General features: G+C 42.9%; 1 protein-coding gene across 1 annotated transcript in view; it reads left to right on the top strand.

Moving 5' to 3' along the window:
- Nucleotides 1-3,230: 3,230 nt before the first annotated feature.
- acads (acyl-CoA dehydrogenase short chain) overlaps nt 3,231-26,987 on the top strand; it is a 162,311-nt gene continuing 138,554 nt past the window's right edge. Inside the window, exons 1-4 of the mRNA XM_048556388.2 lie at nt 3,231-3,606; nt 11,352-11,515; nt 21,689-21,838; nt 26,217-26,328. Coding sequence (XP_048412345.1) covers nt 3,570-3,606; nt 11,352-11,515; nt 21,689-21,838; nt 26,217-26,328 — 463 coding nt within the window. The 5' untranslated portion in view covers nt 3,231-3,569. The remainder of the gene's footprint in view (nt 3,607-11,351; nt 11,516-21,688; nt 21,839-26,216; nt 26,329-26,987) is intronic.

Raw genomic sequence — 26,987 nt, 5'->3', positions numbered from 1 at the left:
GGAAGGTGCCGGGTGTGGTGGGGTTGGAGGGCAGTGTGGAGCGAACAAGGGAGTCACGGAGAGAGCGGTCTCTCCGGAAAGCAGACAGGGGTGGGGATGGAAAAATGTCTTGGGTGGTGGGGTCGGATTGTAGATGGCGGAAGTGTCGGAGGATGATGTGTTGTATCCGGAGGTTGGTGCGATGGTGTGTGAGAACGAGGGGGATCCTCTTTGGGCGGTTGTGGCGGGGGCGGAGTGTGAGGGATGTGTTGCGGGAAATGCGGGAGACGCGGTTAAGGGCGTTCTCGACCAATGCGGGGGGAAAGTTGTGGTCCTTGAAGAACTTGGACATCTGGGATGTGCGGGAGTGGAATGCCTCATCGTGGGAGCAGATGCGGCGGAGGCGATGGAATTGGGAATAGGGGATAGAATTTTTGCAGGAGGGTGGGTGGGAGGAGGTGTATTCTAGGTAGCTGTGGGAGTCAGAGGAGCTCGAACAGTTCATCCACTTCACCAACACCTTCCACCCCAACCTTCAGTTCACCTGGGCCATCTCCAGCACATCCCTCACCTTCCTGGACCTCTCAGTCTCCATCTCAGGCAACCAGCTTGTAACTGATGTCCATTTCAAGCCCATCGACTCCCACAGCTACCTAGAATACACCTCCTCCCACCCAAATCCCGAGTCTGTCCCTGCCCCTCCCCCACCATGCACCCGCAGCCATTGACCATGAGGACACGGCCGGAGACTCCACCGATGACGTCACATCCGCCTCCGCCGGCCACACCACTTCCGGGACCGCTGCTGCAGTCATCGCCTCCACTTCCAGTTACATCACCTCACACACCACCCTCACCGCAGCTGCTGCTGCCCACCCCCATCCTCCAACCGCCGACGGAACCCCGCCCACGGTCGACGCCGACGGAACCCCACCCATGGCCAACGACCTCATCACTCCGCCCACAACCTCCACAGTCAGCAACCCCAGAGAAGTCAGCCATACTGAACCCTGCCACATCTTCACCATCCCCCCCAGACCTCCCACTAAATGAGGATGAACGGTCAGTCCTTAGTAAGGGGCTCACCTTTGTCCCCCTACAACCACACATCAACGAATACCAGTCACGATTGGACATAAAACAGTTTTTCCGCCGCCTTCACCTCCATGCCTACTTCTTCAACCGGGAGCCTAACCCTCCCTCCGGTGACCCCTTCACCTGCTTCCAACACAAGTCCTCCTCCTGGACACCACCCCCAGGCCTTCTAACTTCCCTCGACTTCTTCATTTCTAACTGCCGTCGAGACATTAACCGCCTCAACCTCTCCCCCGCAGAACGGGCAGCCCTCCGCTCCAACCCCAACCTCACCATCAAACCCGCAGACAAGGGTGGCGCAGTGGTAGTATGGTGCACTGACCTCTACATCGCCGAGGCCAAACGCCAACTCTCCGACACCACCTCCTACCGCGCCCTCGATCATGACCCCACACCCGAGCACCAAACCATCATCTCCAACACCATTCATGACCTCATCACCTCAGGAGACCTCCCACCCACAGCCTCCAACCTCATTGTTCCCCAACCCCGCACGGCCCGTTTCTATCTCCTTCCCAAAATCCACAAACCTGCCCGCCTGCTCCTGCCCCACCGAACTCATCTCCACCTATCTGGACTCCATTTTCTCCCCTTTGATCCAGGTAACTCCCTACCTACATCCGTGACACCACCCACACCCTCCACCTCCTCCAGGACTTCCACTTCCCTGGCCCCCAACACCCCATTGTCACCATGGACGTCCAGTCCCTATACACCTATATTCCGCATGCAGATGGCCTCAAGGCCCTCCGCTTCTTCCTGTCCCGCAGGCCCGACCAGTCCCCCTCCACCGATACCCTCATCCGCCTAGCCGAACTCGTCCTCACCCTCAACAACTTCTCTTTCGATTCCTCCTACTTCCTACAGACTAAGGGGGTGGCCATGGGCACCCGCGTAGGCCCCAGCTATGCCTGCCTCTTTGTAGGTTACGTGGAACAGTCCCCCTTCCGCATCTACACAGGCCCCAAACCCCACCTCTTCCTCCGTTACATTGATGACTATATTGGCGCCGCCTCTTGCTCCCCAGAGGAGCTCGAACAGTTCATCCACTTCACCAACACCTTCCACCCCAACCTTCAGTTCACCTGGGCAATCTCCAGCACATCCCTCACCTTCCTGGACCTCTCAGTCTCCATCTCAGGCAACCAGCTTGTAACTGATGTCCATTTCAAGCCCACCGACTCCCACAGCTACCTAGAAAACACCTCCTCCCACCCACCCTCCTGCAAAAATTCCATCCCCATTCCCAAATCCTCCGCCTCCACCGCATCTGCTCCCAGGATGAGGCATTCCACTCCCGCACATCCCAGATGTCCAAGTTCTTCAAGGACCGCAACTTTCCCCCCACAGTGGTCGAGAACGCCCTTGACCGCGTCTCCCGCAACACATCCCTCACACCCCGCCCCCGCCACAACCGCCCAAAGAGGATCCCCCTCGTTCTCCCACACCATCGCACCAACCTCCGGATACAACACATCATCCTCCGACACTTCCACCATTTACAATCCGACCCGACCACCCAAGACATTTTTCCATCCCCACCCCTGTCTGCTTTCTGGAGAGACCACTCTCTCCGTGACTCCCTTGTTCGCTCCACACTGCCCTCCAACCCCACCAAACCCCGCACCTTCCCCTGCAACCGCAGGAAATGCTACACTTGCCCCCACACCTCCTTCCTCACCCCTATCCCAGGCCCCAAGATGACTTTCCACATTGGCAGATGTGCAGGTGAACCTCTGCTTAATGTGGTATACTGCATCCAGTGTACTCACTGTGGCTTTCTCTACATTGGGGAAACCAAGCGGAGGCTTGGGGACCGCTTTGCAGAATACCTCCGCTCGGTTCGTAATAAACAACTGCACCTCGCAGTCGCAAACAATTTCCACTCCCCCTCCTATTCTTTAGATGACATGTCCATCATGGACCCCCTGCAGTGCCACAATGATGCCACCCGAAGGTTGCAGGAACAGCAACTCATATTCCGCCTGGGAACCCTGCAGCCCAATGGTATCAATGTGGACTTCACCAGCTTCAAAATCTCCCCTTCCCCCACTGCATCCCTAAACCAGCCCAGTTCATCCCCTCCCCCCACTGCACCACACAACCAGCCCAGCTCTTCCCCCCCACCCACTGCATCCCAAAACCAGTCCAACCTGTCTCTGCCTCCCTAACCGGTTCTTCCTCTCACCCATCCCTTCCTCCCACCCCAAGCCGCACCCCCATCTACCTAATAACCTCATCCCACCTCCTTGACCTGTCCGTCTTCCCTGGACTGACCTATCCCCTCCCTACCTCCCCACCTACACTCTCTCCACCTATCTTCTTTTCTCTCCATCTTCGGTCCGCCTCCCCCTCTCTCCCTATTTATTCCAGTTCCCTCACCCCATCCCCCTCTCTGATGAAGGGTCTAGTCCCGAAACGTCAGCTTTTGTGCTCCTGAGGCGCTGCTGGGCCTGCTGTGTTCATCCAGCCTCACGTTTCATTAGCCTGCGGGAATGGGTTCGCTGCTGTGGAGAATCACCAGAGCAATGAGTGAGTCCATCGGGAGCGAAGCCTCTGAAAGTAGCGGGGAATGGGGTCAGGACCGGGGACGCAGCCGCCGCGGACACGCACCGGCGGCGGGAAAGGGTCAGTCTGAGCCTGATCGGCGGCGGCTGCTGTCACCCAGTGAACGGACCGCTGCCCTTTCACCCAGCGGCTGCTCCTAAGGCCTAAGCTCCTGCCTTAACCTAGTTACTTGCGTCCAAGACTTGAAAGGCTGGATTAACGACGACGGTTAGATTCCGATAAACAGATTGTAAACCAGGTTTATGTGTGCACTGCCGCTCAGGCTTTATTATGCCGTGGAAATTCAATCCCATTTTCAGCAGAAACTGCATTTTTGTAACCTCTTTTTCACGTCTCCAGGATATCACAAACAATATCACAATCAGCGATTTACTTCCAAAGTGTGGTCACTGTTATGAGGTAGATTAACGAAGCAGCGATGAAAGCTCAAATCCGAGTTTTGGACATCCCAGCAGGCTTCCTGGTCTTTGTTTTTGTTACGGATTTACAGCATCCGCAGTTCTTTCGGTTTTTAAATGACATCCAACCTGAAGTGGGCAAACAGTACACAGTTAGACATGAAAAGAAACTGCATATGCTGGAATCCAACATAGACAAACAGGAGGCTGGAAGAACACAGCAGGCCAGGCAGCATTTGGAGGAAAGGAACTTAACGGGTATCACCCTTCTTCAGTCTTGGTAATACCCAGAAACATAGTTAATACCCAAAACATTGACTTCTCCTTTCCTTCAGATGCTGCCTGGCCTGCTCTGTTCTTCCAGTCTCCTGTTTGCCTACCAACAGTGTACAATAACTGTTTGCGAAGTGCTGGCAAAGCTCAGGTTTGGCAGAGTCTGAAAAGTTCAAGTTGAATAGACTGCACTTTAAAACTGAAAAGTGCAGTGGGATTGTGTACTTTTCCACCTCACTTCATTTCTAACAAGTATTCAACTCGAAAGGTTAGCTGTTTCTCTCTCCACACATAGTCATACAACAGAGAAACAGACCCTCCAGTCCAGTTTGCCTGCACCACCAGATATCCCAATCTGACCTAATCCCAGTTGCCAGCATTTGGCCCATGTCCCTCTAAACCCTACTTATTCAGATGCCTTTTAAATGTTGTAATTGTACCCATCTCCACCACTTCCTTGGGCCGCTTGTTCCATACACTGCTACCAGGTCTACTGAGTTTCTTCAGCATTATATTTTTGTTTCTGATTTACAGTATTTACAACATTTTATTTTTGTTGAAGCAGCATAGACCATAAGATGTTGGATCAGAAGTAGCCATTATGGAATGTCTTTTCTGAGCAAATGACAACCTAGGTGGACAGCAGGGAGCCTGACAATATAACCAGTTGAAATTTTTGGATGACATTTGACAATGTTGCTCAAAAACTGCTGTCACAGGGCAGAGTCTAGGCTATTCAGGAGAGATGTTAGGAAGTACTTCTACATGCAAAGTTTGGTAGAGATTTGGAACTCTTCTATGAATTGCAGTTGATGCTGGATCAGTTGTTAATTCTGAATCTGAAATAGATAATTTTTTGTTTAATACCTTGTTAAGCAAAGGTATTAAGGGATATGCTCCAAAGATAGGTGTCTGAAGTTAGACCACAGATCAGGCATGATCTCATTGAATGGTGGAAAAGGCATGAGGGACTGAATGGCCTACTTCTCTTCCTGTGGTTCTGGAAGTTAAACATATGTTTGGGTTTTCAGGGTAAATTCAAGGAATTGATAAGAAACTAGAACATTAGAAAAACAAATCCATCCTTGCTAGTTCAGTTTGAGAAAATGTAGTAAAGACAGGGGCATAATGATCTGAATTCCAAAACAATATCTAATATGGTTAAGGTTGCAAATGGTACCAAATTAAAAAAGGGCATAGTTTACTTCGACTTCAGCAAGGCTTTGAATAAGGTCCCACATGGGAGACTGATAGTGGAGATAAGAGCCCATGAAATACAAAGAAATTTAGCGATTGGATGCTGAATTGGCTGAGTAGCAGAAAGCTGAGGATGATGGTGGAGGGGTGTTTTTGTGACTGAAACCCAGTCTGTAATGAGGTCCCATAGGAATCAGTGTTTGGGTTCATACTATTTGTGGTTTACATAAATGATTAGGATGACCTAAATTCAGGAGAGCAGGATGTTGAAGTGGTTTGGATGTATGATAAAGGCAAGAAGTCCTTTGTGGGAGTGATGTAGAGACTCCATAATAGTAACCACACAGTAGGATGGAATGTAAGGGAATAAATAGTGGGAACTTAGCAAAAAGGTATGTAATTATTATGGAGCATTTAATCTACATGTAGACTGGAAAAATCAAATATGCAAAGGCAGCCTAAAAAAATTTTCATAGGATGTCTTTGGAATGGTTTCTTAGAACAGCGTGTTCTGCAGTCCACCAGAGAGCAGGCTATGCTGCAGGTTATACACCTGGAATTTCACAACAAGATAAACTAGTAACCTCATAGTGAACGTCTCGAACGATAGCACTGCTCATTATATGATTTGATTTTACATTGAATTTGATGCAGAGGTAACAGGTTAAAGTGTAATGTTTTAAACTTAAGAATTATAAGGCTGTAAAATAGAACTAGCTAAATTGAACTGATAAGTAAGGCGAAGAGACTCAAAACAGATTTATCAGGAGGTTGCTGGGTATGGAAGGTTTGAGTTATAAAGAAAGGCTGGATAGGCTGGGACTTTTTTCAACGGATCGTTAGTGGTTGAGAGGTGACCTGATAGAAATTTATGAAATAATGAGAGGTATAAATAGAATAAATAGGGGCGGCACGATGGCTCAGTGGTTAGCACTGCAGCCTCACAGCATCAGGGACCCAGGTTCGATTCCAGCCTCAGGTGACTGTCTGTGCAGAGTTTGCACGTTCTCCCCATGTCTACGTAGGTTTCCTCCGGGTGCTCTGGTTTTCTCCCACAGTCCAAAGATGTGCAGGCTAGGTGGATTGGCCATGCTAAACTGCCCGTAGTGTTCAGGGGTGTGAGAGTTATAGGGGGATGGGTCTGGGTGGGATGCTTCAAGGGGCGGTGTAGACTTGTTGGGCTGAAGGGCCTGCCTCCACACTGTAGGGATTCTAGTTGTTGGTAGTTGTCTTTTCTCTAAGATGGGTAATTTCAAGACTAGGGGCACAATTTTAAGGTGAGAGGAGAGAGCTTTAAAAAAGACATTAGAGGCAAATATTTTACAAAGAGGATGGTTCACATGTGGAATGAACTTCCTCTTGAAGTGGTGGATGCGGGAACAATTATAATGTTTAAAAGACATTTGGATATGTACATAAACAGGGAAGGTTTGGAGGGATACAGACCAGGAGCAGGCAGGTAGGACTAGTTAAGTTTGGGGTTATGTTCAGCATGGACTGGTTGGACTGAAGGGTCTGTTTCTTTTCTATATGACTGTGACTCTGTGACTTTATGAGAGATGCCAGTAGAGAAACTGTAGCAGCCATTTATTTCAGGATATACAGAGTGGATACATCCAATGAGTACTAAAGATTCCAAGAGGAAGGTCTACCATCTGTGTTAGTTAAATATTGTATAAAGCTAAAAGAACAATCATATGGATGTGAGTTTGCTCGCTGAGCTGGAAGGTTCGTTTTCAGACGTTTCGTCACCATTCTGGGTAACATCATCAGTGAGCCTCCAACGAAGCGCTGGTGTTATGTCCCGCTTTCTATTTATCTGGTTAGGTTTCCTTGGGTTGGTGATGTCATTTCCTGCATTGGTGATGTCATTTCCTGTTCTTTTTCTCAGGGGATGGTAGATTGGCTCCAAATCAATGTGTTTGTTGATGGAGTTCCGGTTGGAATGCCATGCTTCTAGGAATTCCTGTGCGTGTCTTTGTTTGGCTTGTCCGAGGATGGATGTGTTGTCCCAATCAAAATGGTGTCCTTCCTCATCTGTATGTAAGGATACCAGTGATAGTGGGTCATGTTGTTTTGTGGTTAGTTGTGTCGTTTTGTGGCAACCTGAGCTACAAATCTTCTCAAAACTCGCTAGAACAATCATATCATTTGTATTAGACGGGCAACAGGTCAGAAAATTGGATACAATATTGGGAAAAACAAAGATTTGACTAAAAGATTAATAAGGTGGGAAAAATTAGAATATGAGAGAAACTTAACAAATATTTAAAAAGATAGTGAGACTTTCTGTAAATATGTAAAAAGGAAAACAGTCAACACTGAGCATTGGTCATTTGGAATGTGGATCTGGCCAATGATTGGAAAATAAGGAGAGGCAGACAAACAACTATTTTGCAATGATGGAAGGTACATTCTACGTATAGCTGCAAAGTAGTAATGGAAGTGAAACGATCTGTAAATTACAAACGTCAGTGAAATTGTTGAAGCTGACTTCCTTTTGTAACTAAATTTTCTGAGCTGACTTTCCCTGGGCCCTGATAGACTTCATCCTCGGATCTTAAAAGAAGTGGATAGTGAGATAGCTGATGTATTAGCTTTCATTTCCCAACATTCTCTAAAATTGTAGAAGCCTCCAGTAAAATAGAAAATGTAACTCCTTTTTTCAAAAAGGAACGGAGGCAGAAAGCAGGAAACTACAGGCCAATTAGGTGCAAATCTGTAATGGGAATTATATTAGAAATTATCATTAAAGCCATTATATTAGAGCATTTGGAAAAGTTCAAAGTAATCTGGCAGAGGCAATGTGGTATTGTAAGAGCAAAGCATGTTTGACCAACTTATTGGAGTTCTTTGAGGAAGTAAAATGTGCTATAGATAAAAAGGATCTGGTGGCTGTACTGCACTTGGCATAAGTGGGTCCTTTTACACTTGGCCAGAATGGAATGAGTAGTGCACCACAGGGAATACTGCTGGGTTGTCAACATTTTGGAACTTATATAAATGATCTGAATAAAAGTACTGAAGATATGATAGCAAAATTTATTGATGACAGAAAGATAGTTAGCAAAGTAAATTCCACAGACAACATGAAACCACAAAGAACTATCAATAGGTTAAGTGAGTGGGCCAATATCTGATAATGGAGAATAATGTGGGGAAAATATGAAATTGTTCATTTTGGCAGGAAGAATAAAATAAACTATATTATCTAAATGGTAAGAGATTTCAGAACTATGAGATGCAGAGGGACCTGGGTGTCTGTGCATGAATTGATTAAGTTAGAATGCAGACACAGCAAGTGATTAAGAAATGTGATAGAATGCTAAAATTTGATATGGTGGTATTTTGAATATGAAAGTAGGGATATTATGCCTCAGTTATACAGGGCATTTATGAGACGTACAGTTTTGGTTACCTTACTTAACGCAGGATGAAAACATGTTTGAAGCAGGTCAGATATGGTGGACAACACTAGTACCTGGAATGGGGATTGAATGAAACATGTAATATACTGAAGGGTCTTGACAAGGTTCATATGGAATGTTTCCTCTTTTTGGAGAGTCTAGAACTTGGATTCATTGGTCAAAAGTGAGGGGTCGCACTTTTAAGACAGTAATAAGTAACTTTTTTGTCATGGAGGACTGAGTGTCTCTGGAGATCTATATCTGCCACCTTTTGAGGAAGCAAATCTTTGACTATTTTTAAAATTAGCATGGATGGAGGAGTGGGTAACAGACAGAAACCTTTGAGAGTAGGAATTAACAAGATATTTCGAGTTGGCAGTTCTCTGGGGATATAATAAGCAGGGTTGATAAAGGTGGGACTAATAAATGGATTTCTAAAATGCATTTGATCAGTTGTCATATAAAACGTTACTGCACAATAAAATGGATTTAGGACTGGCTAACTGTTTGGAAACAGATTTTAGGTACCTGAGTTACTTTCAGGATGGCAATCTATAACTAATGGAGTGCCTCCCTAATCAATGCTGGGGCTCAGTTATTTATAATCTACATTAATAACTTGGATGAAAGGACTGACTGCACTATGGGCAAATTTGCCAATGACGAAAAGATAAGTAAGAAAACAAGTTGTGTCGAGAGCACAAAAAGCCTTCAAAGAGACACAGCTTAGGTTAGTAGGCAAAAGTTTGGTACGTGGAGTATATGAGAGCAAAGCTGAGGTCGGAAGAACAGGAAAGCAAAATGTTAAATAAGGAGAGATTACAGAATGCTGTAGTACAGAGACACCTGGATACCATTGTACGTGAATCACGAAAGAAGTCAGCATGCAGGTGCAAATACTTAGGACCACAAAGGAAATGTTGGCCTAAATTGCAAGAGGGATGGATTTTACAAGTAAGGAAGTCATGCTATGTCTCTACATGGCAATAATGAGACTGCACCTGGAGTATTGTGTACAGTGTTGATTTCTTTACTTAAAAGGGACATATTTTGATTGGATGGAGGTCAGTGAATGTTTACTAGGCCTTTTCCTGTGATGAGGAATTTTTCTTATAAACAAATGTTGAGTTCGTTGTATCTTTCTTCATTGGAAATGAGCAGAATGAGAAGGGATCTTAAGATATATATAACATTCTGAGTGGGCTTGACAGGATAGACATTTGTGTTGGATGTTAAATCTTGAACAAAATAGCTTAGTCTAAAGGTAAGGGTCAATCATTTAGGACTGACATGATAAAAATAATTCAATTAGAGAGTGGTGAATCTTTGCAGTGATGTTCACCAGACTGATTCCTGAAATGATGGGACTGTGAGAGATTGAGGATACTGAGTCTGTATTCTGAGTTTCAAAGGATGAGAGGAGATATAAAGGGCCAGACACAGTGGATGCAGAAAAGCTGTTTCCCCTGGGTGGGGTATGTGACTTTAGAGCCAAGTCTGTAGCTGATAAAACTGGCTAAGTTTCATTAACAACCTGAGAGTTTTCTTTGCTGAGGTTTGAAACTGGCAATAAGTATGACTAAGTAAGATTACCTTGCCAGTGGTTAAAGACAGTAGAATCACTAACATCCTTAGAACTGCCCTGAAATGGTAGATAATGTGGCATTTAAACAGTCCTTGGATAAGCATATGGATAATGATGGGATAGTGTAGGGGGAGGGGCTTAGATTAGTTCACAGGTCGGCGCAACATCGAGGGCCGACGGGCTTGTTCTGCGCTGTATTGTTCTATGTTCTATGTTCTGTGTTCTGTTATATACTTCAGTTTATATTGGTGTTTGAACACAAATTTTCTGATTCAGAGATAGTATTGTGGGTGATTTTTGACAAATAAAGGGGTCCCTTGAACACTGCAATAGTTGTCACAGCGTCTAACATCTCATGACCAAGTTAATCTAATCATAGGATCCAAGAAATAGCTTATATGTTGATTGCCTTTGACACAACTGGGTGCTTTAATCACCTGATTTAGGATTGAAAGCGTCCCAGCTGGTGAAGGGTTAGGGCAGAGGAGGATGATTGCTGCCTGACTAACTGTGATTGACAGCTCAGTAGCATAGAACGCAAGCTGTGTTTCTCCTCCTGTTGAACTGATTCTCTGTTCTGTGCCAGAACCAGTGTAATTGGCTCTTTACGTACAACGAAAAGAAATGATTGTTATCACATTACAAGTGATTACTGGCCTTTAATTGATGAATTTTGGCATCAACATTTGGTTGTTTTCCACTTCTGAAAAAAAAATACCTTTACCGTGATTCCTGAAGAAGGGCAGTGCTGTTAGAATTGATAAAGCATTTTCAGATTTTACCAAGTGATAGTATACCAATAGTGGCTACTGTTTCTGATCAGCTATTCTGTATTTCCAATTCCTGCAGCTGTGAGGTCAGGATGTTTACGCCGACTGTACACAGTCTATCAGATGGTGGAGCTTCCAGAAACTCATAAGTTGTTGCGGAATACCTGCAGAGGTTTTGCGGAAAAGGAACTCACTCCAGTCGCTGCGCAGCTGGACAGAGAGCACAAATTTCCTGCTGAGCAGGTAACAGTTTTTAATGAAACATCAATAGCAGCCTTCCTAAAAGGGGGTAGTTTGATCACTTACACAAAGTTGCTTTGCCACTGGGAGGGACTCTTTGTAAATCTGCAATCATTACCTCAGTTCTGCAGAAATCAAAATCAGCTTCTCCCCAAAATTATCTGGTGTTCCTATGTGTAAGTGGTGGAATCTGTAGGGTCTTGCAGCAGCAAAATGTAGGCTAAATGAAGTCAGCTTCTCTCTGGAGCAGACAGACTGTGGGTCTCCATGTTACACAGCAGAACCCAGTAAGTGTATGAAGATGGATGGTAAAGGTAAAGTTAGCACATGAGGCCATTTCCCTTACACAGGATGGAAAAAAGCCATGTTGAATAATAATAATAAAAGCAATCAAATGTGCTGTTTCATGACAAAGTGTCTCTCTGATGCTGGATTCAGTTCCCAATGCACTTGAACAGAAGCACCTTGGTTTTCCAATTATTACCCACTTCTAATGAAAATCATGACGGAAGATCTCTCACTCTCTTACCTTCTTTTTTCTCCTTCCCTCCCTCCTGCCCTCTCAAGTAGTTTCTTTCTTACCACCATTTCCAAGCCACATTCACTCCATTCAAATCTGATGAATTCTTGGAAAGTGGAAAGATGGAAAGCTTTTTGCTGAAAATTACGACCTCCAAAACAGTGTCAGAGAACCTGCATGTGCCTCAGTGCTTGTTGAAGTTATTTTTCTGCCATTGAATGCTTCCTTAATTTTTCACTATTACTGTATCTTCCTATTAAGAGGTACTGTCTGTCTGTCAAAGGTATCTGAAGCACTCGACAACATGTACCACAGGCTTGAAACTACAGATCATCATGGATAATACTGGCTGTACATATATAGGATATTAATGAGCAGCCAGCATGAATATTGGTTGCTGCTTTAATACTAGCACATGTGAACCACTTTTCAAGGACAATCGGATTTCTAACCCCTGATTATTAAAAGATGTAGAAGATTAAAATGAGCAAAAGCAATAAACTGCTATCTTTAAATAAATTTAATTTCCATTTATTCTCCACAGTCTCAAGGTATGTTTCCAAACTTGCATTCACTTCACAAATTGAATGGATTGTGCATGCTATTTTATTTTTGCCATAAATTACTGGGCTATTGGGCTTGGTATAGCCCTTTTGTAACACAGGGCAGGCAAGGGATTCAGCTTGGAATTTCTCCATTTTATTGTCCAATATCACACTACGTGGCACAGTTAATCACTGACATCTCAGGAAACTTGGCTGGTATTTTTGTAGTCATGTAAAGATTATGTTTACTCGTTATATGAATTTTTATGGAGTGTCACACATCTTTTATTCAGTTGCTGTTGCTCCCAGGTTTAAATCAATTTAAACAGTGAATATCTGCAGTTTCTTTTCTCCTCAGCCAAATTGCAGTGTTTGCAGAGACTCTAATCACAGTTTGTTATTCTGCTTTATTCCTATAATGATCCTTGATCAATATGTTTTCATGATTCAAAAGCTCTTTCTAACTTCAAAGAGCCCAAAGCTAGTGCAAATCTTTTACATTTCATTTTTGCCCGTAAATCCACACAGGATTTTCTGTCAGTGCTGTTCCTACACTGCTGAACAAGATTGAAGAGGTAAAAGTCTAGCTAATGCTGAGGTGAACAGAAAACTTTGGAAGGTGGAACCTTGAAAAAGGAACAGAAAATGTTGAACATTTCAGTGTGACCAATGATCAACCCTCAAAAATTCCTACACTTTAGTTGCAACTGTGTTTCTGTAGCAGATACTGTGTATTTCTAGCATTTTAGTTGTTCTTAAACATTAGGTAATATTCTCTTGTTTTCTGAATATTATTTTGTCTAAATTAATGGAGTTTGGGGGAAGAGTTGGACAGTCTGATCTTAATGACCAACACAAGTGCAAGGAGAAGTAACAGTGAGACATTTTATCGTGGATTAGTGGAAACCAAATATGCCAAATGCACAGAAAGAGAGAGAGGTGAGGGGTGGGAGTGTAATGGATTCTACCAGAGCCACGATTGCAATAGCAAGTTTAAACTGTGTTTCAAAACTACCTTATGCTAAAGTTTGCTTGAGGACACTGAAGACCTTTCATTGTCAATGGTGCACTGCACAATACGCAACATTTGGTTAGGCTGCCAGACTGACAGCTAAAGTAAATGAGGAGCTGTTCATTTCTGTGACGACAGAACAATTCAGTGATTACTGCTCAGACTTGAAGACATTAAAGAACTGCATGGGGATAACAGAAAGGGCAGCAAACGCAAAAGAGGTAGAAAATCATAATCGCATACAGCTAAATGTCAGATATAATTCACAACCAACAAATTGGCTACTTAATGCTATCATTCACTTATATAATTGTAATTTTGATCAGAGTAAAAGCAAAGTACAACTGTTGGAGTAGGTAAGTTGGTTATTGAATGGAAATGGTAGAATATGCCTGTGCGCATTTCATACCTGTTACAACAATTTTTTACATGATCGATCAAAATTACACATCAACTATCATTTACATTGAACCTTAAACATGGTAAAATATTCCAAGACCAGGAATGCTCTCCACTTGACTGGATGAGTGTAGCCCCAACAACACTCACGAAGCTTGACAGCTTCCAGGACAAAACACCCTGCTTGATATTCAGCACATCCACAGCACTCAGTCATTCCACCACCCATGCTCCATAGTAGCAGTGTGTTCTGTCTACAAGATGCACTGCAGAAATTCACGAAAGCTCATTAAATGATACCTTCCAAACCCTGGACCACTATCATCTAGAAGAACAAAAGTTGCAGGCACAAGGGAACACCACCAGCTGTCAATCGCTCATTAAGCCCCTCACCATCCTGACTTGGAAATGTACCACTGTTACTTCACTGTCACGGGGTCATGTTCCTGGAACTACCTCCCTAACAGAACCGTGGGTCTGCTCACACCAAATAAACTGTAGCGGTTCAAAAAGGCAGTTCACCGCCACTTTCTTAATGTCAACTAGGGATCGGCAATAAATGCTGGCCCATCCAGCAATGCCTATTATCCCACAAGTGAATAGGAAAAAGAGAAAAGCAGTTTGCCATATTCCCATCGCAGTGGGACTTCTACGAACTCTATACTAAATACTCTATACTTTCTTTATTTTCTGCTGAATAGCATATTTGAAGAAGACAAGAATTTCCAGTTCAATCCTTGAACAAAATTTGCCAGAGAGAAATAAATATTTTCTTTTCTAAGTGTGTTTTAATGATATCAAAATATCTTAAAGGAGACTGGGGACAGCATTTTGAGGGTAAACCTAAATCTGATATGTTGGAATCTTTTAAAGGCCAGTTGATTGAAGCTCAGGATCCGCATATTCCAATGAGAATGAAGGATAAAAATGGCAAGATTCAGCAACCCTGGATGACAGGTCATTGGAAGTTTAGTCAAAAAGCAAAAGGAAGTGTATGTAAGGTTTAAGAAACTGAAATCATACAAGGCCCTTGAGGAATATAAAGGAAGTAGGAAAGAACTTAAAAATTAGGAGGGTGAGAAAGGGCCATGAAATATCCTTGGCAACTAGGATTAAGGAGAGTCTCAAGGCATTGTATTTGTATATTAGGGGCAAAAGTGTAACTAGGGGAAGGGTAGGTTCACTCAAGAACAAAGGAGGACATTTATGTGTGGAGCCAGAGGAAGTGGCTGAGGACCTTAACGAGCACTTTGCATCGGTATTCACTGAGGAGAAAGATATGCATGGTGGTAGGATTAGGGAGGAGTATGTTGATATTGAGAAGGAGGAGGTGTCAGATGTGGCCAGTGAGCCATATTCTAGTGGTAGGAAAATTGTTGGAGAAGATTATTGGGGACAGGATTTACTAGCATTTGGAAAAGAAAGACCTTATTAGGGAGAAGTCTTGTCTGACAAGCTTGTTTGAGTTTTTTGGGGGAGTGTTAAAGATGATTGTTGTGGGTAGGGCATGATAAGCTGGTTCAGTAGATTAGGCCACATGGCATTCATGGTAAATTGGCAAATTAGATACAAAATTAGCTTGGTTATTGGCGATAGAGGGTAATTTTGGAGGCGTGCATTTCTGACTGGAAGTCTGTGACCAGTGGTGTTCCACAAACATCAGTGCTGGGGCCTCTGTTATTTGTGATATATGTAAATGACTTAGATGAAAATGTAAGTGGTCTGATTAGTGGGTTTGCAGAAGACACAAAAATTGATAGAATTGTGGATGGTGAGAAAGGTTATCAAAGATACAGCAGTATGTAGATCTGTTAGAAAATTGGGAGGAGAAATGGCATATGAAATTTAATCCAGATGAGTGTCAGGTGATGCATTTTGGGAGGTCAAGTGCAAGAGGAAAGTATACAGTAAATGGCAGGACCTTTAGGAACATTGATATACGGAGATATCTTGGGGTCCAAGCCCATAACTTCCTGAAAGTGGCAACACAAGTGGATAAGATGGTAACAGAAACGTGAAGCTTACTTGAGTATAAAAGTTGGCAAGTCATGTTGCAGCTGTTTGAGACTTTATTTAGGTCACATTTGGAGTATTGTGTACTGTTCTGGTGCCCACACTATAGGAAGGACATGGATACTTTGGAGAGGGTACAAAAGAGGCTTACCTGGATTGGAGTGTATTAGCTATAAAGAGAAGTTGACAGATTTGAATTGTCTTCGGTAAAGCTTCAGAGACTCAGGGTGAACTGATAGAAAATAGAGAATTATGACAGGGATGGATAGAGTGGACAGTCAGACTCTTTTTCCCAGGGTGGAAATGTCACGTACAAGAGGGTATAAGTTTAAGGTGAGAGGAGAAATTTAACAAGAGATATGCAAGAAATATTTTTTACAGAGAGGGTGGTAGGTGCCTGGAACATGCTACTTGAGGAGCTCTTAGAAACTGGTACATTAACAAAGTTTAAGCGGCATTTAGACAGGCACGTGAGCTGAGAAGGAATAGAGGGATACAGGTCATGTGCAGGCAAATAGGATTAGTTTAGAATGACATTGTGGTCAGCACAGACGTGGTGGGCCAAAGGGCTTAAGTTCTAACTGAATTAAGCAATGAATTACCTTTGGAGTGTAGTGACAGGTGTCTTATAGTAAATTGTATGCAGTAGTTATCCCTTTATTTAGTCATGGTCATACAGCATGGAAGTAGACCCTTTGGTCCAACTCATACATGCTCACCAGATTTCCCAAACTAAACTGGACCCAATGGCCTGAATTTGGCCCATGTCTCTCTAATCCTTCCCTACTCATGTACTTATCCAAATGTCTTTTAAATGTTGCAACTGTATCTGCATCAACCACTTCCTCTGACAGTTTATTCCACCTATGAGCTGATGAAATGAAATACCCCGTGGGTAAAAACATTGCCCCTCAAGTTCCTTTTAAATCTTTCTCCACTCACCTTAAAAATATGCCCCCGAGTTTTGAACTCCCCCACCCTAGGAAAAAAAAAGTTTGCTATTCATCTTATCATACCCCTCATGATTGTATGAACGTTGGTAAAGTCATCCTTCAACCTCTTACACTCCCGTGGAAAAGTCCCAGCTTCTTGTAACTCAAACCCTCCAGCCTCAACAATATACTGGAAAATCTTTTCTGAACCCTTTCCAATTTAATAATATCCTTCCTATGGCACGGTGACCAGAACTGCACACAGTACTCCAAAAGTGGCCTCACCAACTTCCTGTACAACCTCAACATGACATCCCAACTCTAATACTAAATGGTCTGAGCAATGAAGGCATGTATGCTAAACTCCTTCTTAACCACCCTGTCTACCTGTGACACAACTTTCAAAGAACTACGTGCCTGAACCCCTGTATCTGTCTGTTCAACATCATTACGCAGAGGCCTACCATTAGCTGTATAATTCCTGTTCTGTTCGTTTACCAAAAAGCAACGCCTTGCATTTATCCAAATTAAACTCCACCTGCCAGTCCTCAGCCCAGTTGGCCCAATTGATCCTTTGCAATCTTGGATAGCCTTCTTCACTGTTGACTATACCACCAATTTTGCTATCATCTGCAAAATTACTAACCACGCGTCCTAAATTCTTATCTAAAATGTTTATATAAATGACAAATAACAGTGGACCCCGCACCAGTCCCTGCGGACTGTCTCTTATTGACCATCTCGAAATGTCCTGGAAAAGGTGGAGCTGAAATGACCTCTCTGTCTGTCTGTCTCTCCCTTGGGTCAGTTCCCCATTTTCACCATTTAAGGAAAGTTTTTCTCCCTAGCTGCTCCTGCAGCTGCAGTCAGATAGTTCTAGAGATGAAGACTGACTCCAAACTCCACACTGATGTTGACAGAAACTCAATACTGAAGCCATGTCCTTCCATCTTGTTGTTGACAAACTACCACTTTCCTGCATTCAAAACTGATGTAACTAATCAAGAGAAGTTTTCAGGTAATCTGTTCAGAATCTCAGAACAGTCAGCTAGTTTCCATTGTTGACCTTGAAAATGGGTAACAGACTTTCTTTTTGTGTGTGGATCAAACAACTGGTTTTGTTCCTTCTCCAGTCCTAATATTAGAGCATTGAATTTATGAATAGCTGGAAAAATAGTACATGTAGTTTTATATTGGCTCACCAGATTTATAATTGACTATAGGAAGGACACTGTAAGACAGAAAATCCACTTGAGATAATCCAGCACTTAATTTCATATATTCAAAAATTGAACAGTCCAAGAATGGATAGAAAGCTTCAGGAATGCCTACGTGATTGAGATATAAATATCAGGCAGGCCATATTTATATATCACCTTTAATGTAACTCTGAAGTTTCTACTTCTGCACCAGAACAGGAAGTCAGTGTGACTGATATTGTCATGGTGTACCCAGAACAGGAAGTTGGCACCTGCTTTGTCCAGCACTGTGTATGCAATGCAGCTGATACCATTGTTGTGCCCTCCTTGTCCATTGAACCTAAATGCCGCCCCCTCACATGCGCTGCTCTGCTCGCCTGCCTGCACACTGTAAACTTTGCCTGCCCCATCACAGCCTTGCTTGCCCTCTCCATATCACCCAATGCTGCCCCCTTGCCACCCCATTTGCTGACACCCAAACACTCCGTCTCTTGCAGCTCTGTTTGATGTTCCCATTGCTATGTGTAGCCCACTGCATCTTTCCCTTGTCCCCGCACCCCACTTCGTTGGCCCCTCATCATCTCCCTCACTCACCTGCTTGAGGCCCCCACCATGGCACCAACCTCACTGGCTCTCTCACTGCTTCACTGACAATTCTGACCACTGCATTGCTTGCCATCGCCCTCACCACTCCCCTCACTGCTCTCTCACTCATCAGCTTCTCCCCGGCCTACTCATGGCACCCTTCACTGGTTTACTTTACCACCCCTTTGCCTTTGTGTTTGAATGGTACAATCTCAGCTCTTGCAGCTAAATTTTGTTGTTATTCCTCAGAGACTTGGCTAAATCCAAAACCTGTTTAATCAAGAAGCAGTAACATAAACCACCAGCAAATCATGCTTATGTTATTGAATTTGGAATAAATTGACTTCTGGTCAAATGTTTAATTGAATTACAGAGTGTTTGGAGAACTGATAATTTTATGATAAATCTGTTGTATTTAGACGTTGTAATTGCATTAAGTGATTTATACTTTTTAAGAGCGCAGGGTGTGGGTGGTTTGGCTGCTTCATTTCTTTAGCAAAGCAGGTTTTCAGAGTGAACAGTGATCTTCTTCTACAAATTAATCATTGCTAAGTTTTTGGTGATGGGCAGTGACATCTCTGTCACACGATTGCATGTGTAGCAGGTGCGCCCCCTGAAGTTGCGTTGACAGGAAGCATGCATTAAAGAAAAACATTTATCTACCGATATTAATTTGGCCCTTGGAGACAAACAGGTACTGACAGGGCAGTCTTGTAATGTGGGAAATATTGGCGCTTCCACCCACTTTTTCATTACTTGATTCTTATTTCCCACTGATTTTGATACAAATGGAAAGTGGGGGAAGTCACATGGGGTCCAGGGTGTGCTAGCTAGATGGTTAAAAAACTGGCTAGGCAACAGGAGACAGTAGTAGTAGAAGGGAGTTTCTCAAATTGGAGACCTGTGACCAGTGGTGTTCCACAGGGATCTGTGCTGGGACCACTGTTGTTTGTGATATATGTAAATGATTTGGAGGAAGGTGTAGGTGGTCTGATCAGCAAGTTTGCAGATTGATGGAGTAGCAGATAGTGAAGGGGACTATCAGAGATTACAACAGAATATAGGTAGACTGGAGAGTTGGGCAGATAAATGGCAGATGAAGCTCTATCCGGGCAAATGCGAGGTAATGCATTTTGGACGATCAAATTCAAGGGCGAACTATACAGTAAATGGAAAAGTACTAGGGAAAATTGATGAACAGAGAGATCTGGGTCTTCAGGTCCATTGTTCCCTGAAGGTGACAACGCAGGTCAATAGGGTGGTCAAAAAGGCATGTGGCATGCTTTCCTTCATTGGACAGGGTATTGAGTACAAGAGTTGGCAGGTCATGTTGCAGTTGTATAGGACTTTGGTTTGGCCACATTTGGAGTACTGTGTACAGTTCTGGTCGCCACATTACCAAAAGGATGTGGATGCTTTGGAGAGGGTGCAGAGGAGGTTCACCAGAATGTTGCCTGTTATGGAGGGTGCTATCTATGAAGAGAGGTTGAGTAGATTAGGATTATTTTCATTAGAAAGACGGAGATTGAGGGGGGACCTAATTGAGGTCTTCAAAATGATGAGGGGTATAGACAGGGTGGATAGCAAAAAGCTTTTACCCAGAGTGGGGGACTCAATTACTAGGGGTCATGAGTTCAAAGTGAGAGGAGGAAAGTTTAAGGGAGATATGCGTGGAAAGTTCTTGACACAGAGGGTGGTGGGTGCCTGGAACACATTGCCAGCGGAGGTGGTAGACGCAGACACATTAGCGTCTTTTAAGATATATTTGGGCAGGGAGCAAATGGACACAGACCGTTAGAAAATAGATCACAGGTTAGACAGAGGATCTTTATCGACGCAGGCTTGGAGGGTGAAGGGCCTGTTCCTGTGCTGTAATTTTCTTCGTTCTTTGTTTAAACATTTGGCCTGGCAGATAGTGCCTTCAGAAATAATTGTGAATTAAATAACTATATTGTTTCTTTCAAATCACTATACCGAACCATTTCTTGGGAAGTTGCCAAAGTTTGTAGAATAGTTTTAATGGGAAAAATGTAAAATGTTCAAATATGTATGTATTTCAAAGCAACTACCAAACAAATTGTAATCTGCCAGTTCTGTTTAGGACATTAATTGTAGTAACTGTCAGGATCTGCTTTAATTTGTGCTTTAGCATTCTTAGAATCCCTACAGTGTGGAAACAGGCCCTTTCAGCCCAACAAGTCCATACCGACGCTGAGAGCATTCCCCTATAACCCACCCCTAATCTACACATTCCTGGACACTATGGGCAATTTAGCATGGCCAATCCATCCAGCCTGCACATCTTTGGACTGTGAGAGGAAACAGGAGCACCTGGAGGAAACCCATGCAGTAATGTTGAGAATGTGCAAACTCCACGCAGACAGTTAGTTGCTCAAGGGTGGAATCGAGCCTGGGCCCCTGGAACTGTGAGGCAGCAGTGCTAACCACTGAGCCATTGTGTCACCCCATTGCTTCGTGCCTTTTGGCTAAGATCAAGCATAGTATTCTGTCACCTAACATGCTTTTTTTTAACCCTTTTCACACATCCCTTTGTTGCCATTTGGAACTAAGACAGCAATAATTTGGGCAACAGATCATGAGAGAAAAATAGTATTATGGGACAGCTTTTTTGATTATTTTTAGGGATCATAGAAGTCTATATGTAGAACTTGCCCTCTGGATATTGAATGGGTGAAGTAGTGCTGTAGTTGGAAAAACCTGCAAAACAAGAGGATGTCATTTCTTTTTCTAATTTCATGGTTTCCCTCTTGCACAGTAAGTACCATTTAAACAATGGAATTAATTAGTTGTAAAGTACTTTTGATTGTCTTGAATTCATGAAAGATGATATACAACTCAAAATTTCATTCATATTTATGATAAACCCCATTTTGTTAATTACTGCATTTTTGCATTAGTTTCAAAGTGTGAGCCCTGTTGTGATATCGCAACATTATTTATGTGTTGTCAGATAAAGAAAATGGGAGAACTTGGACTCATGGCAATGGATGTGCCTGAGAAGTATGGTGGAGCAGGATTGGATTATCTTGCATATGCCATCGCTGTAGAGGAAATAAGCCGAGGCTGTGCTTCTACTGGCGTAATCATGAGTGTAAATAATGTAAGTCTGTTATATATAATAGGATCCTTCCATTTTCACTGGATGATTGTCGTCAAGTGAACTAATTCCTTAATATCTTTTCAGGGCTATATTTGTAATTCTAGCCATTCAGTCATTCAGGGTTTAGATAAGTGTGCTGTTAATTTTCCTACCTCATCCAGAATAACATTACACAACCCAACAGTTATTGAGATGTTCAGTTACAGCAGTTCTGAGTTACTCATACTGATACATTTGATATTTAAATGCTTTTGTATTTTGGAAAGGATTATTGTTCATTTTACTCTCTTTGTGTAAAGATATTTTAATGAGGATGAAGCACAAGTGGAACGTAATGGCCCAGAGTTGTGTGTACTGTTTACGTGATGAACATAGAACATAGAACAGGACAGCACGGTACAGGCCCTTCAGCCCACGATGTTGTGCTGAACTTTTACCAAAACCTCAGGTCTATTCTAACCTCCACCCTTACCTTATACTATCAACCATATGCCTGTCTAATAGCTGCTTATTTGCCCCTAATCAGGCTGACTCCACTACCCTCTCCGGCAATGCATTCCACACCCCGACCACTCTCTGAGTAAAGAACCTACCTCTGACGTCTCCCCTATATCTAGACATAGACATAGAAAAGTACAGCACAGTACAGGCCCTTCGGCTCATGATGTTGTGCTGTGGAATAACCCTAATCCAAAAATAAAATAACCTAACCTACATTCCCCTCAGTTCACTGCTGTCCATGTGCATGTCCAGCAGTCGCTTAAATGCCACTAATGACTCCGCTCCCATGACTACCACTGGTAAGCTATTCTATGCGCTCACAACTCTCTGGGTGAAGAACCTCCCTCTGACGTCTCCTCTATACCTTCCTCCGAACACCTTAAAACTATGACCCCTTGTGGCAGTCACTCCTGCCGTGGGGAAAAGTCTCTGGCTATCGACTCTATCCATGCCTCTCATTACCTTGTACACTTCGATCAGGTCACCTCTCTTCCTCCTTCTCTCCAGAGAGAAAAGTCCGAGCTCAGTCAACCTCTCCTCGTAAGACAAGCCCTCCAGTCCAGGCAGCATCCTGGTACACCTCCTTTGCACCCTCTCCAAAGCCTCTACATCTTTCCTATAACAGGTACAGTAAATGCTAGCCTTGCTAACAATGCCTATATCACAGAATGAATAAAAGGTCCTCTTTAGCATTGTTCCCTTGTACTTCTCCTGCTCCATATCCCGAAGTTCTAATTCAACACAGACTCAGACTTGGACCTTGGGATATAGAAATTGGTGTGCCTAGGTTTTTGAACGTGAGGGTTGTGATTTGCAACCAGCCCAAACAAGGTGGGGAGCATTCACAATTGGAGGATCAACCTCAGTTTCTTAATTGTATTGTGGTCCAGAGTGGATCCTGCACTGCACTTCTCTGGTGCTCTTGGTGACATCTGTGCAGTGCAGAGGTCTGTTTAACATTGTGACATACTCCAGGTAGCCTTCCCTTTAAAAGAGAAGGTCACTAACACAGTGAAGGCTGAGTCTGATACGAATGTTTAATTGGGGAACAATGTATCCGCAGAAATATAAAACATAGCCAGTAGGAGCAGGAGTAGGCCGTTTGACCCTCGAGACTACTCCACTATTTGATATGATGCTGACTGATCACGGAGATTAATATTCTAATCCTGCCGTTTTCCCCCCCCATATCATATTTTTAAATCCTTTTCCAAACAAGGGTGTAGCATTTACAATACACCAATCCTCTGACACCACCTCGGAGTCTGAGGAAAATTGAAAAATGATGGCCAGTGCCTCTGCAGTTTCTCTTCTATCTTCTTGTAGTATCCTTGGGTGCATCTTACCTGGTCATGGTGTCCTTTTGACTTTAAGTACAACAGCATATTCAATACAACCTCCTTTTCAATTCTAACCCTTCCACTGTCTGAATTACTTCTTCTTTTACAAGGGGCTGAGTAGTACTTTCTTTCTTGATAAAGACATATGCAAAGTATTCATTTAATACCTCTGATATGTTCTTTGCCTCCACGTATAAAACCCTAGCTTCATTCCTTTTACTATTTAGATACCTGCAAAGGACTTTGGGATTTGTTTTGACATTAGTTAACTGCCTTTTCTTCTCCTCCCTCTTTGCCTTTCTTATTTGTTTTCTTCACCTCCCTTCTGAATCTTCTACCTTGACCTTGCTTTTCAGTTGTATATTTCACCTGACAATTGTCACAAGCATACTTTTTCTTTTTTATCATAATTTTTATTTCTTTTGTCATTCAAGGAGCTCTGGTATCGTTTTACCTCCCTTTCCCTTTTGAGGGAAATATATCTTGACTGAGCCTGAAATGCCACTTCTTTGAATCTTCTTTCCCTTGTTCAGTTACTGCTTTTGCTGCCAACATTTAACTGTAATTTATTTGGCACAGATCAGTTTACCATTGAATTGCTCTTTCCTTTGGTTAATTATTTTTACTTTAGATTGTTCTTTGTTTTCCTATTGCCAACCTAAACCTTATGAGACAATGATCAATGTCCTTTAACTGCAATCCTATTGACACTTGATCCGCTTCGTCCGTCTTATTCCCATGAACCAGACCCAGTGTGGTTTCATTTCTTGTTGGATTGATAACAGACTGCTGTAGGAAATTTTCTGGAACACACTGTGGGACCTCTTGCACCTTTTACAACAGTACAAATCATGCTACTTTTAGATAGTTGAATTCCCCTACACTAACCATGCTATAATTTTTGCACCTACCTGTAGTTTGCTTTCAGATCTCTCTCTCTACATTTTTCCCGCTAGCTGTGAACTATAGAATATACTGAATAATGGAATGGCAACTTTTTTTTTGTTCCTTAGCTCAAATAGATTCCATCCTTGACTGTTCTGGGAAACCCTGTTTCTCCAGCACTAAAACTACACTCTCTAACACTGCCACCACCACCCCCCCCCCCCCCACCTTTTCTTTCTTTCCTAGCCTTCCTAACCACCTTTATCCAGAAATATTTAACACTCAGTCCTGTTCTCTTTTGAGCCAGTTATCTCTTATTGCAGTGACATCCTGTTACCACCTGGTAATCTGTGACTGTAACTCTTATTTATTTTACTCCATGCATTCACCTTGATGCACAGTAATCCTGATTTAATCTTTATTGCTTTCTCCCTTAATCTGACCCTGCCTGTTAGCTTACTATTCTTTATTCTCGTGCTATCTATCTCTCCCAGTATTCTGTTCATTGACCAAACTTTGTATCCTGGCATTGCATCAGTCTGTTTGATTGACTCTCACACGATAGCATCCTTTCAAGGTCTTTAGCCTCAAATACAGGAAATGGATGCTGTGTCATTCGAATTCAGTAATGTCATGCAGAAGCAAGCATCACCTATGGAAACCTTTGGTGGGGCACAGTGGTTTCAACATCATGCCTTAAAATCTTCAAGATCTGTGTGGTTCAATACTAAGTTAAATGGACAAACACCCATGCAATCATTAGGGGAATCATCAACATGTTGCTGTGTTAATTAGAATTCATGTATTGTGATAAATAACTCAGTTCAAGTTGTAATAAAAAACATGCCTGCTAAATGATGTATTTGCAAACTATGAATGTTTTATGGAATCGTTGATGTCAGACTTTGATGTAATTTGTTATACTGTTGAACAGCATTCTCATTTTGTTTCCCCCAACTGTACAGCTGTCAACACCAATAACAAAACCATAGTGTAGGAGCAGGCTGAAATCCAAAACTCCAGTTCATTTGTTAATAAAAACCAAAAGAACTGCAGATGCTGTAATTCAGAAACGAAAACAGAAGTTGCTAGAAAAGCTCAGCAGGTCGGGCAGCACTTATGAAGAGAAATCAGAGTTAACGCTTTGGGTCCACTGACAGAGTTCTCAGGAAGGGTCACTGGACCTGAAACGTTAACTTTGACTTCTCTTCACAGATGCAGCCAGACCTGCTGAGCTTCTGTTTTTGTTTCGGTTCATTAACCTATTTAAGCTGGGAGACCAGCAGCCTCAGTACGGCAGAACATGGCAAGGGACTTACTGAAAGTCGTCTGAGCTGTACTTTGTTTGGAAGAGGGAAGAATAATTTAGGTCCTTGACTTGACTTCAATACTTAGTGATCTTTACTGTAAGTACACGTGGACATCAGAATATGAATTGTTGTTAATCATAATTGGGCATATTATCAAAGCCCATGGCATCTAAGGAACTGAATTCAAGTAAAGTGCAGAGGCTCATTTTTAAGGTTTAGTTTTCTCATTCCTATGAATATCACAGAATTAACCAATAGATCAACATGAGTCATTTGTACCAGGTTGGTATTTTGCTTTCTCATATTGCCAAATATATAGTAAACATTCACTTCCTTTTCCAGTCGTTATATCTGGGTCCAATTTTGAAATTTGGTTCAGAAGAACAAAAGAACAACTGGATAACTCCATTTACAGATGGAAATAAAATTGGCTGTTTTGGTCTGAGTGAACCAGGTAGGCCACTGTCTTTGATTGAATCCTGACACACAGAGACTTGGTACATTGAGGGTATATGCCAAGTAACCATGGAATCTATGAGTAAGAAAAGCCTTCTACATTACCAATGGAAAAGTCTTTTAAGGGCAGTTTAGTTATCTTAGTACCTTGTTCACTTTGACAAAATATTAGTGTGCAGTATGCCATTGTTTGGCCCAGTAATCTGCATGTTTCTGAACATACTATATTTGTTCTTGCACAATTCCACTATCTCTCACTAGGTCTGGATATTTTCCTAACCCAAGCAGGAGATCACTAGCCCTGCCTGCATTCACCGTGGCTACTCAAAGAAATTAGTGTCTGGTTTTCTGTGAACATTTGGCTCAATTATCTCAATAACTTAATGTGCAGTTACGGCAGGTCATTATAAAAACTCCTGAATGTTATATATTGTAAAGGGATTTGAATATAAACGCTGGGATGTTATGCTTCAGTTATACAGAGTGCTGGTGAAACCTTATTTGGGGTATTGTGCATAGTACTAGCCACCTTGGTGAAGGAAGGACATAAAATGTGTTGGAAACAGCTCTGATAAAGTTTACCAGAAAATTAGCTGGAATGAAGTGGTCTGACATGGGAAGGTTGGACAGGCTAAGCTTGAATTTGTTGAACTTTAG

This window comes from Stegostoma tigrinum, chromosome 26 (genome assembly GCF_030684315.1).
Source record: "Stegostoma tigrinum isolate sSteTig4 chromosome 26, sSteTig4.hap1, whole genome shotgun sequence".
In the NCBI taxonomy this organism is placed as follows: Eukaryota; Metazoa; Chordata; class Chondrichthyes; order Orectolobiformes; family Stegostomatidae; genus Stegostoma; species Stegostoma tigrinum.
This window is presented reverse-complemented; position numbering and strand designations above follow the sequence as displayed.